Below are 20,295 nucleotides of genomic sequence, written 5' to 3' on the forward strand. Positions count from 1 at the left end.
GTCTGTCTGTGTGTATAGTACCTATGGAGGTATGGTAGAGTAGGGTTGGGGGATTGTAGTGTGTGTGTGTGTGTGTGTGTGTGTGTGTGTGTGTGTGTGTGTGTGTGTGTGTGTGTGTGTGTGTGTGTGTGTGTGTGTGTGTGTGTGTGTATAATACCAGCTCCAGAGGTCCCAGCTCCTGTTTCAGTGTATCCAGCCTGCGGAGAAGCTGAGTCTGTCTCAGCAGCTGGTGTTCTGGCAGGTTGAGAGCTGACTGGAGCATGTGGACTACTGTCTTCATGTCATCTATACTGGTGGAATGTTCTGGAGACTCTGATAGGGGGAGGAGAGGAGAGGGGAGGAAGGAGAGAGGAGGAGAGGAGAGAGGAGGGAGGGAGGGAGGAGAGGAGAGGGAGGGAGGAGAGAGGAGGAGAGGAGCAGAGGGAGGAGAGAGGAGCAGAGGGAAGGAGGAGAGAAGGAGGGAGGAGAGAGGAGGAGAGGAGAGAGGAGCAGAGGGAGGGAGGAGAGAGGAGGAGAGGAGAGAGGAGGAGAGAGAACAGAAAGAAAGGATATAATATAATATCTGGTTCATGGTCAGTTGGGGAACGTTATTTTTATCAGTGACTTGTTAGGTTCCAGCGTTACTTCCATTAAAAGTCATGCGTTTATGTTACTTTCCACAGTAAGTAACGTTGTAACCTTTTGAAGGTAACAAGGTGTTGAGCTTCTGCTGCACAAAACCTTCAGTCTCCCCCTGACATCGCTATTTTCCCCCAATTACAGGAGCTGAGTTTCCACCTGATACTCAGATCAATACCAAAACACTGAAAGGGGTCATGATAGGGGCTTGATGTATTATAATAACTGATTGATGTTGTATTAATAGAAGAGAAAGGGTTATAAGACCCTTCCCTCCTTACATGTATAGGGTCCTAGACTACAGATTAACAATATATATATATTCATTGTAGAGGTTTAGTATTTGTTCCACAGTTGTTTTCTGGTCTCTTTGCTCTTATAAAGAGAAATGTGGGACTGTGAAGACAAGGGAGTGTAAGAGATAAGAGATTAGTCAGACATTCCACTGTAAATCAACTTGGACATTTACTGCTAAGCTTTTAGACAGCTATAGAAACAAGAGTTTTAGTGTTGAGTAGGCATGGTGTTGGTCTCATGAGTAGAAGGTAATGACGTAGGCAGTGACATCACGAGGGCTGGATTTAGGGTTTAATAAAATAACTTGGGACCTTTGATGCAGAACTTGCTCTGAAACATGCGTGTTATGTTCCTGAATGTTAACTTCTGTCTGCAATTACATTAATAAAGGGTTTTGAATGATTTAATTAAAGATATTGTCATAATGCTAATTTCACCAATGAGCCAATGATTGACAAGGAACAAGGAAACGAACGCCAAAAACACAGTTCTGTTTCACTGTTGCTGTTAGCAACAAACAGCAGTCTGTCCACTGTTTACCTCTGTCCCTGTACATTTGCATCATGTTGATTGGTCAAGAGAGTGCAGAGCAGAAACAGGAAGAGCGCGAACATGGGAGGGATTTTCATTTTTATTTAATTTGTGCTAACAAAGAAAATGTTAAATAGTATTGTAAAAGTAGCAACTTGCTTATTTTAAAAACAAACTATTACTTAAATTGTAAAAACTTAACGTGTTAGGTTAATATGTTAACAACAAAAAGTAGTTAGACAGACAGACAGACAGACAGACAGACAGGCAGGCAGGCAGACAGGCAGGCAGGCAGGCAGGCAGGCAGGCAGGCAGGCAGACAGACAGACAGACAGACAGACAGACAGACAGACAGACAGACAGACAGACAGACAGACAGACAGACAGACAGACAGACAGACAGCGTTGGGTACCTCTGCCCGGGGAGTGTATCCTGTAGATGGTGCTGTTGATGAGGATCTGGAAGTCTTGATTGAGAACTGTGTCTATAGAGGTGGTAGTGCATACCCTCTCTCCATCTGGGAGGAGGAGGAGGAGGGGAGGAGGAGGAGGAAGGGGGTGAAGAGAGGGAGGAGAGGAGGAGGAGGAAGAGGAGGAGGAGGAGGGGAGGAAGATGAGGAAGGGGGGTGAAGAGGGGGAGGAGAGGAGGAGGAGGAGAGGAGGAGGAGGAAGAGGAGGAGAGGAGGAGGGGAGGAGGAGGAGGAGGAGGGGGGTGAAGAGGAGGAGGAGGAAGAGGAGGAAGAGGAGGGGGGGTGAAGAGGAGGAGGAGGAAGAGGAGGAGGAAGAGGAGGAGGAGGAGGAGGGGGGGTGAAGAGGAGGAGGAGGACGAGGAGGAGGAAGAGGAGGAGGAGGGGGGGTGAAGAGGAGGAGGAGGAAGAGGAGGAGGAAGAGGAGGAGGAGGATGAGAGGAGGAGGGGGGTGAAGAGGAGGAGGAGGGGGGGTGGAGGAAAGGAGAGAAGAGAGGGTAAGAAGAGAGCAGAAGACAAAGGGATGTTGTTACTGTCAGAATAGGTTAGTGAAGATGTTGATATTTTTACACAATGGTTGTGAATCCACAACATTAACAGACCTGAAGACTTCTGTTAGTTCCTGGAGCTAATGCCTAAGCTTTAGCTCAGCAGGCTAACACAGCCTTGAGGCATGCAGGGGTGTGTGTTTATGTATGTGTGTTCACCTACCTGTGTTCAGTACAGCTGCAATAGCTACTCCAGGGTCCTCTCTCTGTATGTCTGAGAGTAGGTCTGTTACTGTCATCAACATGGGACGTAGACTGAACTGACACAACTCACTACGGGAGGGCAGGGGGAGAGACAACACTGGTCGTCCATACTTATACTGTACAGATATATCTGGAGAGGAGACGGAGAGAGGAGATGGGGGGAGGAGGAGAGATAGGAGACGGAGGGGGGTGGAGAGAGGGGAGATGGAGGGGGGAGGAGAGAGAGAGAAGAGGTGGGTGGAGAGAGAGGAGACGAGGGGGAGGAGAGAGAGAGAAGAGGTGGGTGGAGAGAGAGGAGACGAGGGGGAGGAGAGAGAGGAGACGAGGGGGAGGAGAGAGAGAGAAGAGGTGGGGGGAGAGAGGAGTTACAGGTCATATAAGGAAATCAGTCTATTGAAATATATTCATTAGGCCCTAATCTATGGATTTCACTTGACTGAGTTTTTCTCAAACTACACACAATACTCCATAATGACAAAGCGAAAAACAGGTTTTTAGACAATTTTTGCAAATGTATTCAAAATTAAAAACATAAGTACATTTACATAAGTATTTATAGATGCTTTGATAATTTAAATTGAATAATGAATAATAACAATTTTAGAATAAGGCTGTAACTTAACAATATTTGGAAAAAGTCAAGGGGTCTGAATACTTTCCAAATGCACTATATAGAGAGGTCATATATATATATATATATATAACATTCTATTGGTTGAAAGAATTCTTTGTAAAATAATTTAAATTGAAACAATTCTAATTTTGGAATATGGTGTCGTTTTGCGTATCAGGTCATAAACCACGTGCCGTGGAATAGGGACATCGAAAAATCTCTTCCCAACTATGTTGCAAATATGGCTGTCAACCTTCGGGTCCTTTTTTTATTCATCACAATTTTCTTTAACCAATTTTGGTCTTTGTCACGATCGTGTGGAGAGACGGACCAAGGCGCAGCGTGATTAAAGTTCCACATATTTATTCAAGCGAAACTTCCAAACAAAAAAAGAAACAAACAACAGACCGTGACATCAGAGGTGCTACAGGCACTTAACTCAAAACAAGATCCCACAAAAACACAAATGGGGAAAAAGGCTACCTAAATATGATCCCCAATTAGAGGCAACGATTACCAGCTGCCTCTAATTGGGAACCATACCAAGCACACCAACATAGAAATATTAAACTAGAACACCCCCTAGTCACGCTCTGACCTACTACACCATAGAGAACCAAAGGCTCATTGTGGTCAAGGCGTGACAGTCTTTAATGCTGACAGACAAGTTCCCTTCCACTTGCCTCTTCCATTTTTTTACTGCAAATAGTTGGTTGTAATTAGGACAGATATTTCCATATATGTTTTTGTTAGCTGCATGTGTGACATAACTCCACCAGTCCTATTCATGATATCATTTACAAAGATGATACCGTTTAAGCATTTTTTCCCCCAAAACATTTGTATTTTATTTATTTTTATCAATCTGTATATTTCAGTTTAACCGTAATATTTGTTGTAATATTTGTTCTGTCTTTTCTGGAGGATTAAACTGAAACCGAAACCAACTTTCTAATACTGGTTTTAAAAATAGCGATTTTTTTGGAGATTCCATTTTGAAATAACTTAAAGTGAGAGGTTGTAATCTGAATAAAAAGGAAAAAGACCGTTCTTGAACACGGGGTGAGACATTCGCAATAATCTGTTAGAGAACCTGTTTGGATTTAAGTCTAACTTTTTGTATGACTGAAGCCTTTAGTGAGAGGTTTTAGTGTTTTACAATGTAATAATTTCTGCCCTCCGAATTCAGAATCATTATATAAATAGGCCTGTTTCATTTTGTCTGGCTTGTCGTTCCAAATAAAATCGAATATTATATTGAGAGGACTTCCTGTTTGTTTTCATCTTGCAAATCTCTACACCTCTCCCTGGGAGACCTGCAAACTGATCTTCAGGTGCTGGACCTCTCTGGTCTGATATCCACCTCTCCCTGGGAGAACTACAAACTGTTCTTCAGGTCCTGGACCTCTCTGGTCTGATATCCACCTCTCCCTGGGAGACCTGCAAACTGTTCTTCAGGTCCTGGACCTCTCTGGTCTGATATCCATCTCTCCCTGGGAGAACTACAAACTGTTCTTCAGGTCCTGGACCTCTCTGGTCTGATATCCATCTCTCCCTGGGAGAACTACAAACTGTTCTTCAGGTGCTGGACCACTCTGGTCTGATATCCACCTCTCCCTGGGAGAACTACAAACTGTTCTTCAGGTGCTGGACCACTCTGGTCTGATATCCACCTCTCCCTGGGAGAACTACAAACTGTTCTTCAGGTGCTGGACCTCTCTGGTCTGATATCATCTTTTTTTTAGTTGAGTCCATCGGTATTTGGACAAAGCTCTTGTAACAACTGCTTGTAGAACCCTTTGTGTTCGTTTGAAAGATCCTTCAGCTGTGATAGAGCAAACACTGTCCTCTTCATTACTCCCACCTTTATCGTTGGTAGAAAGGAATTTAGGCTCCGCGATGGTAGGATTTAATGTGAGGGGCTCAGCGATGGTAGGATTTAATGTGAGGGGCTCCGCGATGGTAGGATTTAATGTGAGGGGCTCAGCGATGGTAGGATTTAATGTGAGGGGCCCCGCGATGGTAGGATTTAATGTGAGGGGCTCAGCGATGGTAGGATTTAATGTGAGGGGCCCCGCGATGGTAGGATTTAATGTGAGGGGCCCCGCGATGGTAGAATTTAATGTGAGGGGCCCCGCGATGGTAGAATTTAATGTGAGGGGCTCCACGATGGTAGGATTTAATGTGAGGGGCTCCGCGATGGTAGGATTTAATGTGAGGGGCTCCACGATGGTAGGATTTTAATATGAGGGGCTCCGCGATGGATTTTAAAAGTCGTGTAGATCCAAATTAAACAGGTAGACTAGTAACAAAACATTTTCAGAGACTTTCAAAACAGTGTGTTTTTTGTGTTACCTGTGGCAGGTGGCAGGGTGCTGTAGTAGTGAACTGGTCTCGGTGCACCATATCTACACCACTGTCTGGACTGGAGAACAGAGAGAGAGAGAAAAACATTTACCAACCTGTCTCTAGGATACCAACATACTGCCAACCTGTCTCTAGGATACCAACATACTGCCAACCTGTCTCTAGGATACCAACATACTGCCAACCTGTCTCTAGGATACCAACATACTGCCAACCTGTCACTAGGATACCAACATACTGCCAACCTGTCTCTAGGATACCAACATTTACCAACCTGTCTCTAGCATACCAACATACTGCCAACCTGTCTCTAGGATACCAACATACTGCCAACCTGTCTCTAGGATACCAACATACTGCCAACCTGTCTCTAGGATACCAACATACTGCCAACCTGTCTCTAGGATACCAACATACTGCCAACCTGTCTCTAGGATACCAACATACTGCCAACCTGTCTCTAGGATACCAACATTTACCAACCTGTCTCTAGGATACCAACATACTGCCAACCTGTCTCTAGGATACCAACATACTGCCAACCTGTCTCTAGGATACCAACATACTGCCAACCTGTCTCTAGGATACCAACATACTGCCAACCTGTCTCTAGGATACCAACATACTGCCAACCTGTCTCTAGGATACCAACATACTGCCAACCTGTCTCTAGGATACCAACATACTGCCAACCTGTCTCTAGGATACCAACATACTGCCAACCTGTCACTAAGATACCAACATACTGCCAACCTGTCTCTAGGATACCAACATACTGCCAACCTGTCTCTAGGATACCAACATACTGCCAACCTGTCTCTAGGATACCAACATACTGCCAACCTGTCTCTAGGATACCAACATACTGCCAACCTGTCTCTAGGATACCAACATACTGCCAACCTGTCTCTAGGATACCAACATTTACCAACCTGTCTCTGGGATACCAACATACTGCCAACCTGTCTCTAGGATACCAACATACTGCCAACCTGTCTCTAGGATACCAACATACTGCCAACCTGTCTCTAGGATACCAACATTTACCAACCTGTCTCTGGGATACCAACATACTGCAAACCTGTCTCTAGGATACCAACATACTGCCAACCTGTCACTAGGATACCAACATTTACCAACCTGTCTCTAGGATACCAACATACTGCCAACCTGTCACTAGGATACCAACATACTGCCAACCTGTCTCTAGGATACCAACATACTGCCAACCTGTCTCTAGGATACCAACATACTGCCAACCTGTCTCTAGGATACCAACATACTGCCAACCTGTCTCTAGGATACCAACATACTGCCAAACTGTCTCTAGGACACCATCATACTGCCAACCTGTCACTAGGATACCAACATACTGCCAACCTGTCTCTAGGATACCAACATACTGCCAACCTGTCTCTAGGATACCAACATACTGCCAACCTTTCTCTAGGACACCATCATACTGCCAACCTGTCTCTAGGACACCATCATACTGCCAACCTGTCTCTAGGATACCATCAACACTGTTCAGCCAGCACAGCTAGGGAAGGAGAGAGAAAGACACAGTGTGTGTGAGAGAGAGAGAGAGAGAGAGAGAGAGAGAGAGAGAGAGACAGTTGGAGTTTTTGTTCTCTCGCCCCAATTATTATGGTTGTGATTGCAGTCAGCAGAGCTGGCTGAAAGCCTGAAGATAACAGCCAACTATGAGTGAGAGAAAGGCAGGGAGAAAGAGACAACACAGATAGTCTCCTTATGTTACATCCAACACACACAAACAGACAGAGAGAGAGAGAGAGAGAGAGAGAGAGGGAGAGAGAGAGAGAGACAGAGAGAGAGACACACAAAGAGAGAGAGAGACACAGAGAGAGGGAGGGAGAGAGATTTGATCCAACTCGAGACACACATGGATACTATCAGTAGCCCTCAGCAGCATGCCCCTCCCTTCCTCCCTCAATGCCTTCCTCATTCCCTCCCTCCCTCATCCCTCCCTCCCTCATTCCCTCCCTCCCTCATTCCCTCCCTCCCTCATTCCCTCCCTCCCTCCTTCCCTCCACCAGTCTAGAATAGGTTTACACAGGACAGAACAGCATAGGGAATAACTACTGCAGGATTCACTCCCTCCCTCCACCAATTTACAGGACATTTGACCTGCAGCATTTTAATTTACAGGACATCTGACCTGCAGCATTTTAATTTACAGGACATCTGACCTGCAGCATTTTAATTTACAAGACATTTGACCTGCAGCGTTTTAATTTACAGGACATTTGACCTGCAGCATTTTAATTTACAGGACATTTGACCTGCACCATTTTAATTTACAGGACATTTGACCTGCAGCATTTTAATTTACAGGACAGGACATTTGACCTGCAGCATTTTAATTTACAGGACATTTGACCTGCAGCATTTTAATTTACAGGACATTTGACCTGCACCATTTTAATTTACAGGACATTTGACCTGCACCATTTTAATTTACAGGACATTTGACCTGCACCATTTTAATTTACAGGACATTTGACCTGCAGCATTTTAATTTACAGGACATTTGACCTGCAGCATTTTAATTTACAGGACATTTGACCTGCACCATTTTAATTTACAGGACATTTGACCTGCACCATTTTAATTTACAGGACATTTGACCTGCAGCGTTTTAATTTACAGGACATCTGACCTGCAGCATTCTAATTTACAGGACATTTGACCTGCAGCATTATAATTTACAGGACATTTGACCTGCAGCATTCTAATTTACAGGACATTTGACCTGCAGCATTATAATTTACAGGACATTTGACCTGCAGCATTCTAATTTACAGGACATTTGACCTGCAGCATTATAATTTACAGGACATTTGACCTGCAGCATTCTAATTTACAGGACATTTGACCTGCAGCATTTTAATTTACAGGACATCTGAGATATTTAGCGCATTGGGTGCGTAACCTGATTAGGGCGTCCACACATGGTGCTCAGAATGACAGAGATCACATTTACATTATGGTAACTAATAATAACAGAACATATAAGTTGACGATGCAATGACCTGTATCCTTACTGAGCTGTGACCTGTATCCTTACTGAGCTGTGACCTGTATCCTTACTGAGCTGTGACCTGTATCCTTACTGAGCTGTGACCTGTATCCTTACTGAGCTGTGACCTGTATCCTTACTGAGCTGTGACCTGTATCCTTACTGAGCTGTGGCCTGTATCCTTACTGAGCTGTGACCTGTATCCTTACTGAGCTGTGACCTGTATCCTCACTGCGCTGTGACCTGTATCCTTACTGAGCTGTGACCTGTATCCTTACTGAGCTGTGACCTGTATCCTTACTGCACTGTGACCTGTATCCTTACTGAGCTGTGACCTGTATCCTTACTGAGCGCTGTGACCTGTATCCTTACTGCGCTGTGACCTGTATCCTTACTGCGCTGTGACCTGTATCCTTACTGAGCGCTGTGACCTGTATCCTTACTGAGCTGTGACCTGTATCCTTACTACAATGTGACCTGTATCCTTACTGAGCTGTGACCTGTATCCTTACTGAGCTGTGACCTGTATCCTTACTGCACTGTGACCTGTATCCTTACTGAGCTGTGACCTGTATCCTTACTGAGCGCTGTGACCTGTATCCTTACTGCACTGTGACCTGTATCCTTACTGCACTGTGACCTGTATCCTTACTGAGCTGTGACCTGTATCCTTACTGAGCTGTGCCCTGTATCCTTACTGAGCTGTGACCTGTATCCTTACTGAGCTGTGACCTGTATCCTTACTGAGCTGTGACCTGTATCCTTACTGAGCGCTGTGACCTGTATCCTTACTGAGCTGTGACCTGTATCCTTACTGAGCTGTGACCTGTATCCTTACTGAGCTGTGACCTGTATCCTTACTGAGCGCTGTGACCTGTATCCTTACTGAGCTGTGACCTGTATCCTTACTGAGCTGTGACCTGTATCCTTACTGAGCTGTGACCTGTATCCTTACTGAGCTGTGACCTGTATCCTTACTGAGCTGTGACCTGTATCCTTACTGAGCTGTGACCTGTATCCTTACTGAGCTGTGACCTGTATCCTTACTACAATGTGACCTGTATCCTTACTGAGCTGTGACCTGTATCCTTACTGAGCGCTGTGACCTGTATCCTTACTGAGCTGTGACCTGTATCCTTACTGAGCTGTGGCCTGTATCCTTACTGAGCTGTGACCTGTATCCTTACTGAGCTGTGATCTGTATCCTTACTGAGCTGTGACCTGTATCCTTACTGAGCTGTGACCTGTATCCTTACTGCGCTGTGACCTGTATCCTTACTGAGCTGTGACCTGTATCCTTACTGGGCTGTGACCTGTATCCTTACTGCACTGTGACCTGTATCCTTACTGAACTGTGACCTGTATCCTTAATGAGCTGTGACCTGTATCCTTACTGCGCTGTGACCTGTATCCTTCCTGAGCTGTGACCTGTATCCTTACTGAGCTGTGACCTGTATCCTTACTGCGCTGTGACCTGTATCCTCACTGAGCTGTGACCTGTATCCTTACTGAGCTGTGACCTGTATCCTTACTGAGCGCTGTGACCTGTATCCTTACTGCGCTGTGACCTGTATCCTTACTGAGCGCTGTGACCTGTATCCTTACTGAGCTGTGACCTGTATCCTTACTGAGCTGTGACCTGTATCCTTACTGCACTGTGACCTGTATTAGATGTCAGATGATGTCTGTGTCTCTATGCTGTTTATCTGATAGATATTCCCTCTCCAAGGCTCTGTGTCTCTATGCTGTTTATCTGATAGATATTCCCTCTCCAAGGCTCTGTGTCTCTATGCTGTTTATCTGATAGATATTCCCTCTCCAAGGCTCTGTGTCTCTATGCTGTTTATCTGATAGATATTCCCTCTCCAAGGCTCTGTGTCTCTATGCTGTTTATCTGATAGATATTCCCTCTCCAAGGCTCTGTGTCTCTATGCTGTTTATCTGATAGATATTCCCTCTCCAAGGCTCTGTGTCTCCATGCTGTTTGATAAATATGATACATAAGGAATTCGTGCCAATTTAATTCCACTAAATGATGCACATTAACCTTAGAGAACGACAAGCATGACTGGTCAAATGTGTTTTCCATCACTGAATAGGCTAAAAAAAAAGCAGATGAGTTCACAATGGAATAAACATTTTCTCCTGGACAATTGACACTCTGCTTTTTCAATGTTTTTAATGGCCAAAATCCTGCTATTATCGGCTAACCGCAACACTGCCCTAACTTTCTGTATCCTGTCCTTATTTATGGGTGTCGCCACTATCAGCTTCCTGAAAGCAGTAAAATATATCATGTTTCCTGTTGAGCTGAAGCAAATTATTTGCGTGCCAGTTTTGACTCCATTTTGCCAGTGATTTTCCAAGACTGTTCTACTTCCACACAAATGATTCACCACCGTGACACACATCCACGCCCCCCTGCGCACACTTGGCGCGCGTTCTCGCTGTCATCAATAAGAGAGAGAAAGGAGTGTCTGACCTTCTTCTGGGACAATGGAAACACATTTTTAAAACAGGTTTTTTTTTATACCCATGATTCGGTTCTCTTTGTTCATGGCTGACTCTGTGTATACGGTAATGGGGATAACATTTCATTCGAGCTGATTCTCTAAAAGACTGCGGAAATGTGGAGTGAAGAGAGAGAGAGAGCTTTGGTTATGAATACTAGGTCTACTGTACAACAATAACATATACAAAGTGCCTAGTTCCCTATGCATTCATGTATAACATGCATGATATACACTTATTGATCAGAACTCACCAAGTAGGGAACTTGAATCGCGCTGTAACTTTTGCCAGAGGCAGAGGAGAGCGAACAACGGAGAACTCCGTAGTGAAGTTTGGTAACTCTACTGAACCAAATCATGGTTAAAAACACGATAAAAAACGAGACAAAGCAAAACGAACGAGATTGAACGGAACCGGTTAAGTTTATACGCAACTTTAATAATAAAAAACTTCCATCGCTGTTGAATACACTGAAGGGCGCACCTCTCCGCCCCGTGTCAAATCAGGTCTTCTCATTGGTGGAATGTTTACTGTAGAACTTGACGTTGGATAGGGTCGGAAGTTGATCAATAAATCAGAATGATAGATAATTATATTGCGCTTCCAAAGATGGGAGGTGGGTTATATTGATTTCCAAACTAGATAATGTTGGTTTTGTTGTATGCCATGTGTATGGGTACAATTTTAAACACCTCAAAACAAGATTTTATTTTCAGATCTTGCTGATAAACTTACTGAGCTGCAAAACAAGTATACAACATACATGGCTTATATTAGCTGGAAACTTTAATGAAACACCTGAAAACTCTTGAAACTATTTTTTAAAATAGCTCCGAAATTTCAGAATAGTGAAATCACCAAATTATTCAGTAAACTGACAGTGATCGATACATGCCGTTTCTTTAATACAAACTGACAGTGATCGATACATGCCGTTTCTTTAATACAAACTGACAGTGATCGATACATGCCGTTTCTTTAATACAAATTGACAGTGATCGATACTTTAATACAAACTGACAGTGATCGATACTTTATTACAAACTGACAGTGATCGATACTTTAATACAAACTGACAGTGATCGATACTTTAATACAAACGGACAGTGATCGATACTTTATTACAAACTGACAGTGATCGATACTTTATTACAAACTGACAGTGATCGATACTTTATTACAAACTGACAGTGATCGATACTTTATTACAAACTGACAGTGATCGATACTTTATTACAAACTGACAGTGATCGATACTTTATTACAAACTGACAGTGATCGATACTTTATTACAAACTGACAGTGATCGATACTTGGCGTTTCTTTAATACAAACTGAGATCAGATCCAGAACGTATTTGTTTCTTATTTCCCACGTTTACAGTATGACGGATCATAAAATTATATTATCAAGTTAGAAAACCCTAATAAATCCAGTATCATTTGAGGATAGTAAGACATAAGAATAACAAATAATTAAAGAGTAGCAGTAAATAACAATGTGGAGGCTATATACAGGGGGTACCGGTACAGAGTCAATGTGGAGGCTATATACAGGGGGTACCGGTACAGAGTCAATGTGGAGGCTATATACAGGGGGTACCGGTACAGAGTCAATGTGGAGGCTATATACAGGGGGGTACCGGTACAGAGTCAATGTGGAGGCTTTATACAGGGGGTACCGGTACAGAGTCAATGTGGAGGCTATATACAGGGGGTACCGGTACAGAGTCAATGTGGAAGCTATATACAGGGGGGTACCGGTACAGAGTCAATGTGGAGGCTTTATACAGGGGGTACCGGTACAGAGTCAATTCATTGACCTGGCCAAAGCTTTTGACTCTGTTAATCACCACATCCTCATCGGCAGACTTAGTAGCCTTGGTTTCTCAAACGATTGCGTCGCCTGGTTCACCAACTACTTCTCTGACAGAGTTCAGTGTGTCAAATCGGAGGGCCTACTGTCTGGACCTCTGGCAGTCTCTATGGGGGTACCACAGGGTTCAATTCTTGGGCCAACTCTTTTCTCTGTATACATAAATGATGTCGCTCTTGCTGCTGGTGAATCTCTGATCCACCTCTACGCAGACGACACCATTCTGTATACTTCTGGCCCTTCTTTGGACACTGTGTTAACAACCCTCCAGACGAGCTTCAATGCCATTCAACTCTCCTTCCGTGGTCTCCAACTGCTCCTAAACACAAGTAAAACTAAATGCATGCTCTTCAACCGATCGCTGCCTGCACCTGCCCGCCCATCCAGCATAACTTCTCTGGACGGTTCTAACTTAGAATTTGTGGACAACTACAAATACCTAGGTGTCTGGTTAGACTGTAAACTCTCCTTCCAGACTCACATCAATCATCTCCAATCCAAAGTGAAATCTAGAATTGGCTTCCTATTTCGCAACAAAGCATCCTTCACTCATGCTGCCAAACATACCCTCGTAAAACTGACCATCCTACCAATCCTCGACTTCGGCGATGTCATTTACAAAATAGCCTCCAATACCCTACTCAACAAGCTGGATGCAGTCTATCACAGTGCCATCCGTTTTGTCACCAAAGCCCCATATACAACCCACCACTGCGACCTGTATGCTCTCGTTGGCTGGCCTTCACTTCATCATCGTCGCCAAACACATTGGCTCCAGGTCATCTACAAGACCCTGCTAGGTAAAGTCCCCCCTTATCTCCGCTCACTGGTCACCATAGCAGCACCCACCTGTAGCACGCGCTCCAGCAGGTATATCTCTCTGGTCACCCCTAAAGCCAACTCCTCCTTTGGTCGTCTCTCCTTCCAGTTCTCAGCTGCCAATGATTGGAACGAACTACAAAAATCTCTAAAACTGGAAACACTTATCTCCCTCACTAGCTTTAAGCACCAGCTGTCAGAGCAGCTCACAGATCTCTGCACCTGTACATAGCCCATCTTTAATTGAGCCCAAACTACTACCTTTTCCCCTACTGTATTTATTTATTTTATTTATTTTGCTCCTTTGCACCATATTATTTATATTTTAACTTTTAACTTTCTTCAAACTACAAATCTACCATTCCAGTGTTTTTTCTTGCCATACTTTATTTACTTTGGTGGCATTTTTTTGCCTTTACCTCCATTATCTCACATCATTTGCTCACATTGTATATAGTCTTATTTTTTTCTACTGCATCATTGATTGTATGTTGTTTTACTCCATGTGTAACTCTGTGTTTTTGTATGTTGTCGAACTGCTTTGCTTTATCTTGGCCAGGTCGCAATTGTAAATGAGAACTTGTTCTCAACTTGCCTACCTGGTTAAATAAAGGTGAAATAAAAAAATAAATAAAAAATATACAGGGGGTACTGGTACAGAGTCAATGTGGAGGCTATATACAGGGGGTACCGGTACAGAGTCAATGTGGAGGCTATATACAGGGGGTACCGGTACAGAGTCAATGTGGAGGCTATATACAGGGGGTACCGGTACAGAGTCAACGTGGAGGCTATATACAGGGGGGTACCGGTACAGAGTCAATGTGGAGGCTATATACAGGGGGTACTGGTACAGAGTCAATGTGGAGGCTTTATACAGGGGGTACCGGTACAGAGTCAATGTGGAGACTATATACAGGGGGTACCGGTACAGAGTCAATGTGGAGGCTTTATACAGGGGGTACCGGTACAGAGTCAATGTGGAGGCTATATACAGGGGGTACCGGTACAGAGTCAATGTGGAGGCTTTATACAGGGGGTACCGGTACAGAGTCAATGTGGAGGCTATATACAGGGTGTTACGGTACAGAGTCAATGTGGAGGCTATATACAGGGGGTACCGGTACAGAGTCAATGTGGAGGCTATATACAGGGGGTACCGGTACAGAGTCAATGTGGAGACTATATACAGGGGGTACCGGTACAGAGTCAACGTGGAGGCTATATACAGGGGGGTACCGGTACAGAGTCAATGTGGAGACTATATACAGGGGGTACCGGTACAGAGTCAACGTGGAGGCTATATACAGGGGGGTACCGGTACAGAGTCAATGTGGAGGCTATATACAGGGGGTACCGGTACAGAGTCAATGTGGAGGCTTTATACAGGGGGTACCGGTACAGAGTCAATGTGGAGGCTATATACAGGGGGTACCGGTACAGAGTCAATGTGGAGGCTATATACAGAGGGTACCGGTACAGAGTCAATGTGGAAGCTATATACAGGGGGGTACCGGTACAGAGTCAATGTGGAGGCTTTATACAGGGGGTACCGGTACAGAGTCAATGTGGAGGCTATATGCAGGGTGTACCGGTACAGAGTCAATGTGGAGGCTATATGCAGGGGGTACCGGTACAGAGTCAATGTGAGGGGCACCGGTGTCGAGGTAGTTGAGGTAATATGTACATGTAGGTAGAGTTATTAAAGTGACTACGCATAGATAACAACAGAGAGTAGCAGCAGGAAGTCCAGGATCCAGTTGCAGAGGGAGGTGTTTCGTCCCAGGATCCTTAGCTTAGTGATGAGCTTTGAGGGCACTATGGTGTTGAACGCTGAGCTGTAGTCAATGAATAGCTTTCTCACATAGGTGTTTCTTTTGTCCAGGTGTGAAAGGGCAGTGTGGAGTGTAATAGAGACTGCGTTATCTGTGGATCTGTTGGGGCGGTATGCAAATTGGAGTGGGTCTAGGGTTTCTGGGATAATGGTGTTGATATGAGCCATGACCAGCCTTTCAAAGCACTTCATGGCTACAGATGTGAGTGCTACAGGTCGGTAGTCATTTAGGCAGGTTACCTTAGTGTTCTTGGGCACAGGGACTATGGTGGTCTGCTTGAAACATGTTGGTATTACAGACTCAGACAGGGAGATGTTAAAAATGTCACTGAAGACACTTGCCAGTTGGTCAGCACATGCTCGGAGTACACGTCCTGGTAATCCGTCTTGCCCAGCGTCCTTGTGAAAGGTGACCTGTTTAAAGGTCTTACACACATCGGGTACGGAGAGTGTAATTACAGTTGTCCGGAACAGCTGGTGCTCTCATGCATGTTTCAGTGTTACTTGATCTAGATCAAACTGGTTTGAGGAGGGTGAGAAAATATTAACAACACCTTGTGTAAAGACCCTATGATCATCTCTAAACTGCAATCATCTCTAACTGTGATAATCTCTAATTGTGTATATTCTTTCTATGAACATCTGTATAAATCTAATTTTAATGGGATTGAATGTGAACATTCCCAGTCCTGTGAAGTCCATAGATTAGGGCCTAATCAATGTTTTTCAATTGACTGATTTCCTTATATGAACTGTAACTCAATAAAATCTTAGAAATTATGCAATTCTGTGTTTCATAAGAAGAAAATATATTGATAATGACGTCCTGTTTATTTGTATAATAATAATAATAATAATAATACAATTAAAATCAGAATGACTGATTACCAGGTGGAAGATGATGATAGGTCTAAAGATTGTAGCCTCAGCCATTAAAACTTCTTAGGGATAGGGGGCAGTATTTTCACGTCCGGATGAAAAATGTGTCCAGAGTAAACTGCCTGCTACTCAGGCCCAGGATATGCATATTATTAGTATATTTGGATAGAAAACACTCTGAAATTTCTAGAACTGTTTGAATGATGTCTGTGAGTATAACAGAACTCATATGGCAGGCAAAAACCTGAGAAAAATCCAACCAGGAAGTGGGAAATCTGAGGCTTGTCGTTTTTCAAGTGATTCCCTATCCCAACATACAGTGTCTGTGGGGTCATATTGCACTTCCTAAGGCTTCCACTAGATGTCAACAGTCTTTAGAACCTTGTTTCATGCTTTTATGTGAATGGGGAGAGAATAAGAGCTGTTCCAACCAGGTGTCCCAGGATAAGGCATGAGTTCAGTCACGCGCGCAGCCTTGGGAGCGAGCTGAGCTCATCTTCATTCCTAAAGAGAAAGGATGTCCGGTTGGAATTTTATTGAAGATTTATGATAAAAACAACCTAAAGATTGATTCTATACATCGTTTGACATGTTTCTACAAACTGTAGTATAACTTTTTTGACTTTTCGTCTGGACTTAGTAAGCGCGCGCCTTCTGCATTTGGAATAGTGAACAAAATGGAGGTATTTGGACATAAAGATTAACTTTATCGAACATTTATTGTGGAACTGGGATTGCTGGGAGTGCATTCCGATGAAGATCATCACAAAGGTAAGTGAATATTTATCATGCCATTTCTGAGTTTTGTTGACTCCAACATGGCGGGTTTCTGTTTGGCTTGTTGTTGTTGTCTGAGCGCCGTACTCAGATTACTGCAAAGTGTGCTTTCGCCGTGAAGCTTTTTTGAAATCTGACACAGCGGTTGCATTAAGGAGAAGTGTATCTTTAATTCTGTGCATAACACTTGTATATTTTATCAAAGTTTATGATAAGTATTTCTGTAAATTGACGTGGCTCTCTGCTAAATCACTGGAGGTTTTGGAGGCAAAACATTACTGAACATAACGCGCCAATGTAAACTGAGATTTTTGGATATAAATATGAACTTTATCGAACAAAACATACATGTATTGTGTAACATGAAGTCCTATGAGTGCCATCTGATGAAGATCATCAAAAGGTTAGTGATTCATTTTAGCTGCATTTCTGGTTTTTGTGACGCCTCTCCTTGCTTGGAAAATGGCTGTGTGGCTTTTCTTGTTTAGGTGGTGTCCTAACATAATCTAATGTTATGCTTTTGCCGTAAAGCCTTTTTGAAATCGGACACTGTGGTTGGATTAACGAGAATCTTATCTTTAAAATGGTGTATAATACTTGTATGTGTGAGAAATTTGAATTTTGAGATTTTTGTTGTTTTGAATTTGGCGCTCTGCTATTTCACTGGCTGTTGTCAAATCGATCCCGCTAAAGGGATTGGCGCGTTAAGGGGTCTCTAAGACGTTAAAAACCTAATATCCCCATCAGTGTCAGTGAACGGTCTATACAGGGTGAACATTAGAATGGAATAATGTAGTCAATCAGAATAAAAGCCAAAACACAGTGAAGGCTAGAGGACAACTCACCCATTCACATCCCTCCCCAGTCCTTGCAGCCCTAGCCTCAGGGACAGGCAGACCCCTACACACCCTTCCTCTGGCCTCCCAAATAACTAGCCCCCATAGCCCTTTACCCTGCCCTGACCAAGGGGGGATGGAGATAGACCCCCTCCAGGACTGATCAGAGCCCAGTTAGCACATTTGTTTCCTTGGAAGTTGTGGGAACGTACATTTTTGGTTTCCCATTGCTTCTGGGAACGAAGCATAAGTTTCCTGACCGTTCTGGGAATGTTCATTTTTAGGTTGTAGGGAGGTTCTGAGAATGTTTTACTCTGGTTCCCTGAAAGTATTCCTGGGAGGTTTCAACTTCTGAGAATGGAAATTATTGGTCATTTGACATAATTATAACACTGCTAGCTTAGGTTAACTGTTTTGAACATTCTTTGAATGTTAATATTTTGTGTTCTGAGAACATGACCTTAAATAGAATCATGAGGAAACCTGCATAAAACGTTATGCTGAAGTACTGATATTCCAACAGAATAACGTTGTCTGAACAATGCCAACATTATTTTAAATAGAACTATGAGGAAACCTGTAGGAAGCATTATGCTGAAGTACTGAAAAAAAATAGATATTTGTAAACAGGAGAGAACCTCATTCTGGTCTACGCTCATTTTTTCAGTGAGTTTTTTTCTTTCCCAGACCATTTGGTCAGGTAAAAATGTATTTGAACTCACATTTCACTAACTGACATAATGGTAGGCAACGTTTTAGGTTTAAAATTAAATATTGACTATTTGTTAATGGCTTTTCCATTTCTAAGCCTGTAGTGAACCGTTTGGGAGCCAAAACGAACGACTCTTTCAGTTGAGCGGAGCCAAAACGGACGACTCTTTCAGTTGAGCGGAGCCAAAACAAACGACTCTTTCAGTTGAGAGGAGCCAAAACGGACGACTCTTTCAGTTGAGCGGAGCCAAAACGAACGACTCTTTCAGTTGAGCGGATCCAAAACGGACGACTCTCAGTTGAGCGGAGCCAAAACGAACGACTCTTTCAGTTGAGAGGAGCCAAAACGGACGACTCTTTCAGGTGAGCGGAGCCAAAACGAACGACTCTTTCAGTTGAGAGGAGCCAAAACGAACGACTCTTTCAGTTGAGCGGAGCCAAAACGAACGACTCTTTCAGTTGAGCGGATCCAAAACGGACGACTCTCAGTTGAGCGGAGCCAAAACGAACGACTCTTTCAGTTGAGAGGAGCCAAAACGGACGACTCTTTCAGGTGAGCGGAGCCAAAACGAACGACTCTTTCAGTTGAGAGGAGCCAAAACGAACGACTCTTTCAGTTGAGCGGAGCCAAAACGAACGACTCTTTCAGTTGAGCGGAGCCAAAACGAACGACTCTTTCAGTTGAGCGGATCCAAAACGGACGACTCTCAGTTGAGCGGATCCAAAACGGACGTCTCTTTCAGTTGAGAGGAGCCAAAACGGACGACTCTTTCAGTTGAGCGGATCCAAAACGGACGTCTCTTTCAGTTGAGAGGAGCCAAAACGGACGACTCTTTCAGTTGAGAGGAGCCAAAACGGACGACTCTTTCAGTTGAGAGGAGCCAAAACGAACGACTCTTTCAGTTGAGCGGAGCCAAAACGAACGACTCTTTCAGTTGAGCGGATCCAAAACGGACGTCTCTAAATTGAACGGCTCACAGAACAGCCTCAGGAATGCCTGTCACTATGCCACAGAGCTCAAATGGGACAATGGTGGGTTTTTACAAGTTTTTTTTTTTTAAAGGGCAACAAATTAAATTTGTAATAGAAACGAAGAAAAAAAAACATTTGAGTGAATAATTAATTATTTATAATAATGTATTAATGATACCAACCAGGAAGTGTCCAATGGGGTAAATGCAGATGGACCAACCCCAGGCTTCAGCCTCTGTACCTTTTCTAGCCTCTATGCTGCATCAGTTGGGCTACAGGTTCATTTTGGAGTAGGATGTCTTTTCAAAAAGTCCCCAGAACGGAGCTTCTCAGTCCTTCTACATAAAAGTTGTCCCTGGGAGGACCCCAGAACGGAGCTTCTCAATCCTTCTACAT

General features: G+C 43.7%; 1 protein-coding gene across 1 annotated transcript in view; it reads right to left on the reverse strand.

Annotated features, from left to right (window-relative positions):
• LOC115194755 (calcium uniporter regulatory subunit MCUb, mitochondrial) overlaps positions 1–11,709 on the reverse strand; it is a 28,056-nt gene extending 16,347 nt beyond the window's left edge. The window contains exons 1-5 of the mRNA XM_029754671.1: positions 11,450–11,709; positions 5,634–5,703; positions 2,625–2,795; positions 1,860–1,964; positions 158–312 (exon numbers count right to left, since the gene is read on the reverse strand). Coding sequence (XP_029610531.1) covers positions 158–312; positions 1,860–1,964; positions 2,625–2,795; positions 5,634–5,703; positions 11,450–11,554 — 606 coding nt within the window. The 5' untranslated portion in view covers positions 11,555–11,709. The remainder of the gene's footprint in view (positions 1–157; positions 313–1,859; positions 1,965–2,624; positions 2,796–5,633; positions 5,704–11,449) is intronic.
• Positions 11,710–20,295: the final 8,586 nt, after the last annotated feature.

The sequence above is a fragment of the Salmo trutta genome, chromosome 5 (assembly GCF_901001165.1).
Source record: "Salmo trutta chromosome 5, fSalTru1.1, whole genome shotgun sequence".
Taxonomy (NCBI): Eukaryota; Metazoa; Chordata; class Actinopteri; order Salmoniformes; family Salmonidae; genus Salmo; species Salmo trutta.